Here is a 6,181-nt window from a genome sequence, read left to right on the forward strand (position 1 = left end):
GGCCCCACCAGGCGCTGATTCACGTCCCCCCCACCCCGATTCCTGAAAGCACTGACCTGCTGAGGCAGCAGCTCCGCTCTAGAAAACAAGGCGATCCCTCAGGCGCTTGAGAACACCAGGCAAAAGCCCCTCGATGGGCATCCGCTCCAGAAGGGCCCTGGCTTTCCCCCAGCTCCGGGGAGGGCAAAGGCAGAACTGGGGGGGTGGGGGGGTTTCTCCCTGGAAATCCCATGACCAGGCTCCGCTGCCGAGGTCCTTTCACGCAGCCGGAGGGCAGAACAGCAGCGCTACCAGGTCCTGGGAAGGGAAGTTATCATTAGGTTTCAGAGTTAACACCTGCCTTGTGCTGGGCGGGGTCCCAGGTGGAGCTCACGGATTGGCTGCAGCTGCTGGGGGGGGGGGGTCGGGGAAGGGGGGGGTCGTTTCCCCAGCCGGAGGCGGGAGCAGCTCCCGCGGGTGTCTCTGCCAGCTGGACCCCGCTGGGTGTGTGGCCCGTCCTACTGCCCACCCAGACCCGCAGTGTGCGAGGGCAGGGGTCCCTGTCCCCGCCCCCGACCCCATGGCCCGCAGGAGGACAGTGGAGGGACCCAGGCCCAGGCAGGGGGTCGGTGGCGCAGTGAGACACACCCCCCCCGGCCCCCGGCACAGCCTTGCCCTGGGGTCACCCAGCCTGGACGGCTGTGGGTCGAGCGGGTGCCTCCCGCACCCCAGCTGGCCCGTGCCGGGCAGGAGCCCGCCCAGCTGGCCCCGGCCCAGCAGATCATCCTGGAAGCACTTGCGGGAACCGGCACGAGCCAAAATTCCCACATCAGGGCGGTGGGGCCGCGGCGGGGCAGGGAGCAGCCGGCTCCACTCCAGGGGCTGCACTGGCAGCCGCTTCCCCGAAGAGGCAGGAGGGGATGGCCTCCGGCCGGAGCGGGGGGGTCGCGCCCCCGAGGTGGCCAAGCACTCGGCACGGCACAGGGGGATGCACGGCCCAGTCCCGCGGCACCCAGCCGGAAAGGATCCGGCCCCGGGGTGCTGAGCCGGGGTGCCCTGTCCCTGGGAAGGCACCTGGACGGGGTCTCACCTTGGCCACCTCCGGCCGGTCCCGCCATCGTGACGGTGACGCCGCCGGTGCCCGCCCTGACACCGGGGTGAGGGGCTCGGGCAGCTGGCAGGGGCGATGTCCGCGTGGGCTGGGGTTGGCGACGGTCCCAGAGGGACACCGGCTGTCAAAAGCCACCATCCCTTCACCCGGCCACCTGCGCATGACCCTGCGACGCTGGGCAGTGGCCAGCGCTGCCGGAGCCCCGCGAGCGGGTTAATGAGTCACCGAGTCACCGCCAGCACCGCCCCAGCGCCCGACACCTGCCCCGGTGCCAGGGCTCCCCCAGGCGCCTGCTGCCGCACCGAGGGGCACCGCGGCCCCGGGAAAGCCCCGCAAGCAGCGAGGTGTGGGCAGCGGCCGGGAGCACCCGGCTCCCGGGATTTGCATGTTGGTGATTAAGGCAATGAAGCAATCGACACTGTTGCCACATCAGTGTGAATCCCCGGAGCCCGCTATAAATGCCCTAATCGATGAGGCCGCGCAGAGCCGGGGCAGGAGCGAGCTGTGCCGGGCACTTGCAGAGAGGAGCAGACACCGAGACAGGCACCATGTGCTCCCTCACCCGTGAGTACCCGCAGCCCCAGCACCCGCCGATCCCGCTGCACCCACTGCTCCCACTGCACCCACTGCTCCCCCTGCACTCACTGCACCCACTCCTCCCCCTGCTCCCAGAGCACCCATAAATCCCACTCTACCTGCATTGCCTGCTGCCCCTGAGCACCCACAGCACTCGCCGCACCCGCCGTCGCTGCGCACCCAGAGCCCGCTGCCCCGTGGGGACGCAGGGAGCACCCGGCCGCCGTCCCCCAGTCGCTCTCCCCCTCCCCGGGCTGCGTTGGTGCCCCCATCCCCGGGGAGCACCTGGTTGCTGAGCGCAGACCCCGGCGCCGGGTTGGGGACGGGGGTGTCGCCGGGGTGGGCGCTGAGCCGCTGTCCCCCACAGGCACGCTGGCGCTGCTGGGCGCGCTGCTGTGGGCGCCGTGGCGGGCGCTGGACGGGGCGCCGCTGGCCGAGCTCTCGGGGGACCAGGATTTCCAGCTCTTCCTGCACAAGAACCTCGAGTTCACCCGCAAGATCAAGGGGGACGTGGACGCGCTGCAGCACGCGGTGGTGAGTCCCGGGTGCCGCGGCGGGGGCGGACGGTGGCCGCGGGCGCTGCGGGGTCGCAGATAAGGTGACCTTCCCCTCCCCGGCCTTATCGTCACCGTGAGGCTGGGAGCCAGCGGCGTCCCCTGCGCCCCGGCCTCCCGCCGCGCCGCGCAGCCCCGGGGTCCTGGGGCACCCGCAGGGGCCGTGACCACGCAGAGCCCCGCTGCTCCCTTGGGGACGCGTGGGGACCTCCCCGGGGCACGCACCGCCCGGGGCAGCCTCGCCGCTGTTTGTTCTTGTCCCGTCCCCATCTCACCGGGTGGCGGGTTCACCCCGTCCCCTCCCTCCTGCTGGGTGGGCTGGGGGGATTCCCCCACCCCAGGGACGGGGTGTCGGGGGACAGCGGGGTCCTCCAGCCACCCTGACCTTGTCCCCCTCGGCCGCAGTGCGAGACTTTCCAGCTGTGCAAGGAGGAAGAGCTGCTGCTGGTGCGGCAGGACCTGGGCATCCCGCAGGCGCCGCTGGAGCAGTGCCACAGACGCACCTTCCAGGCGGTGAGTGACGGCAGCTCATCCCTGCCACGAGCTGGCCGGTCTCAGCCCCGCCGGCTCCATCGCTGCTTGGGGCAGCCCGAAGCCCTGGCCGTGGCTCGGGACGCGGTGGCCGGGCTGTGTCGAACCCCGCTGACCCCGCCGTGCCCACCCGCAGGAAGCCTGCTTCAGCCAGATCCGCGATGGGCTCCGCACCTACCAGGGCTCCCTCGCCGCCGTCCTGAAGCTGCTGCCGGCACACGCCGGGCTGGTGGAGACCCTGCAGCTGGACGCTGCCAACCTCTCCTCCAACATCCAGCAGCAGGTGAGGGGGCGACGGCGGGGGGTTGGGGGAACGGGGTGGGCACGCGTGGGGTCTGCAGCCCCGGGGGGATGGGGAGGGCACGGCAGGGACGTGGGGTCTGCATCCCTGGGGGACATGGGGGACAGGGAGGGCACGGTGGAGACGTGGGGTCTGCATCCCTGGGGGACATGGGGGGACAGGGAGGGCACAGGGGGACATGGGCTCTTCATCCTTGGGGGACATGGGGGACAGGGAGGGCACAGGGGGACGTGGGCTCTTCATCCCTAGGGGACATGGGGGGGCAGGGAGGGCACAGGGGGACGTGGGCTCTTTGTCCCTAGGGGACACGGGGGGGCAGGGAGGGCACAGGGGGACGTGGGCTCTGCATCCCTGGGGGACACAGGGGGACAGGGAAGGCACAGCAGGGACGTGGGCTCTGCATCCCTGGGGGGACATGAGGGGACAGGGAGGGCACGACAGGGACGTGGGCTCTGCATCCCCCGGCTCGCACCAGCTCCGCGGGCACTGCCTGGCTGCTGCCATGCTCCCGGGGCATCTCCGGCTCCGGAGCTGACGCCTCTGCCTCTGCCCGGCTGCAGATGGAGGACCTGGGCCTGGCCACGGTGACATACCCCACGGAGGGCCCCGGCCCCCTCCCCACCTTCTCCTCCAGCTTCCGACACCAAGTCGGCGGCTTCTTCATCCTGGCCAACTTCCAGCGGTTCCTGGAGACGGCGTACCGGGCGCTGCGGCACCTCGCCTGCCTCTGACACCCGGCCCCGCACCCTATTTATTGATGTCCCAGCCTGAGCGACCCTCCCCCTTTCCTGCCTTTTTTTTTTTTTTTTTTTAATATTTATCGCTATTTAATATTTATATGGCTGGGGATGCTCCCCCCCCCCACCCATCGGTCCCTCAGCAGGGCGGCCGGCCCTGCGCTGGCATCCGCGCACGGGTATCTGTGCGCGTCATCACCCTTGTTTAATATTTAAACAAAAGCGTATCTCTGCTATGAGGTCCGGGAGCCGGGCTGAGCCCCGGCAGCCGCCGCGGGCATCGCCTGTGCCTCAGTTTCCCCATGGCTCGCGCAGGGCGCCGCGGGCACCCCTGCAGCATCCCACCCGTCCACGGGGAAACCGTCTTCATCCGCGGATGAAGATCCTTCGGAGCAGCATCTCGCTGCCGGGACAGCTCCGACAGGTGTTATTTTTACTAGGCATAGTTACATTAATTAATATTTATTAGCCATTAGGTAAGGAGGAGGGAGGGGAGGACGGAGGTGCCGTAGGGATGCAGCAGCCTCCCGGGATGAGGTTTTTCCAGGGGAGCCCCAGCACCTTCGCTCTGCGGGCGGGCGGCCCCCTTCCCTGCCAAACTCGGTTGTATTTATTGCAGTTTAACTTATTTGTGCCTATCTCCTGGCCCGGGGTTGCGGGAGGGTTTGGGGAACGCGCAGCCCCGGTGCAGCCCCCGCTCTCGTGGCTCTGCCGGCAGCTCCCACCTGCCCACGCAGCCGTATTTGCGTATTGGAAATTTCACAGCCTGCCCCGGCGGGGGCTTTTCGAGCCCTGTGTTTTGTACTGTATTTATTGCTGCAGCTGGGTGAGCCCCAGAAGAAATACATGCTATTTTTTTTATATATATATATATATATATGCGCAATAAAAATGGAAATAAACTCTATTTTTGCTCCAACGTCCGGGCTGTCTGCCTTCCCTGCCGTCTCCCGCCCGCGTCGGGGGATGCTACGTGGCCGGGGTGTGGGGACGCAGGGACAGAGAGATGGGGCACGAGGGGACTGGGCTCATTTCCACCGCAGTCGCTGGCAGCGGCTCAGCAGTGCCCAGCCCCGGTGGCATCCCCGCCCCCCCTGGCACAAGCCCCCCGGGGACGGGAAGCAGCCGCGGGGTGCAGCCGCCCGGGGGTGGCAGGTTCCTCCCGCACCCGGCAGCGCCGCTTGGGCAAGAGCCGATTCCTAGAAAGCGCCGGAGCCTGTGCCGAGCCGAGGGCGGCAGCCCAGGGCCGCGGGGAGCAGCCCTGGCACTGGCACCGGCACCCGCCGGCAGCTGGGGTGGGGGCTCACCCCCCCCCACAAGGCAGCGCAGAGAACGCCCCTGCTGGGAGGGCGAGCACAGGTGTGATGAGTGCTCGGGGCTCTGCGGCAGCGGAGCCGACCTGGGCACTGTGCCCTAACCGCGGGCCCTGGGGTTGGTGGCAGGGTGGGGGGGGTGGGGGCGGCCATCCCTCTTTTGCTGCTGCCGCGATGGGAATTAGCCCCAGAGCCGCCCAGGGATGTGCCTGGAGCCCTCCCGGAACCACCACGAAGGGACGGGAGTTCCAGCAGCGAGAAAGGCCAAGGTGGAGGGGCAAACGGACATGCCCCAGTGAAGCCAGGCGGAGCCGGGAGACCTGGGCATCTCCCCCCGCCCTGGCAAGCCCCCACTGCCATCCCCAGCCGGCCCACGGCCTCTCCCCGCGGGTGTTTGGCCACCCCGGGCTGTCCCTGCGCTCCCAGGCTTGCACCAGCCCCGCTTCCTCCCACCGGTCCCATGCTCACATCCTGTGACCACCGGCATCCCCGCACTCAGCCCGGCCACGGCGGAGATGGAGCCGAAGCCAAGCTCCGGTGGGTGCCAGGGGGTCCCCGTTCCTTCCCCCATTTCCCCAGCCCTAGGAAGGGGCAGGCGCGAGGCTGCAGCCCCACTGCCACCGTCCCACTGCAGGGAAGCCGCTGCTGCCCATGGTTGTTTGGCCGCGCACGCTGCCCGCGAGCGGCAAGCGCCATTGCTCCTTCCTCCCCGGGCTTATCAGCGCTTACAGGAAACCCCTTCTCCCGGCTCCAGCCCTTTCCCGGAAGGCTGCTGTGGGGTTGCTGCTGGCAAATATTGACAGAGCAGGGGAGGCCAAGAGCACCGGGTCCTGCTCTTTGCTCCGAGCTAACGGTAAAGAGCCGCTCCTGGGCCAGCAGGCGCTGCCACCGGGCCGGGGCAGAGGTGCCTGGGCAGGTCGGTGCCAGCTCAGCCCAGGACTCATGCCCGAGTCAGGCCCAGTGGGGTGCAGCACCGGCTGCGGCACGGCACGGGCACCGAGCCCTCCGGCATGGCAGCCCTCGCCCTGCTCACCCTCCACCCCGGTGCGTGACGCAGCCCTGCCGCCAGCTCTCCGTGT

At 69.0% G+C, this 6,181-nt stretch overlaps 1 protein-coding gene across 1 annotated transcript; it reads left to right on the forward strand.

Moving 5' to 3' along the window:
• The first annotated feature begins 1,638 nt into the window (after window positions 1-1,638).
• CSF3 (colony stimulating factor 3) lies at window positions 1,639-4,134 on the forward strand. Its single transcript, XM_074562317.1, has 5 exons — window positions 1,639-1,654; window positions 2,034-2,200; window positions 2,626-2,733; window positions 2,888-3,034; window positions 3,613-4,134. The coding sequence occupies exons 1-5, from the start codon at window positions 1,639-1,641 to the stop codon at window positions 3,781-3,783; spliced, it is 609 nt and encodes a 202-aa protein (XP_074418418.1). The 3' UTR covers window positions 3,784-4,134.
• The last annotated feature ends 2,047 nt before the right edge of the window (window positions 4,135-6,181 follow it).

The sequence above is a fragment of the Larus michahellis genome, chromosome 18, assembly GCF_964199755.1.
Source record: "Larus michahellis chromosome 18, bLarMic1.1, whole genome shotgun sequence".
Taxonomy (NCBI): Eukaryota; Metazoa; Chordata; class Aves; order Charadriiformes; family Laridae; genus Larus; species Larus michahellis.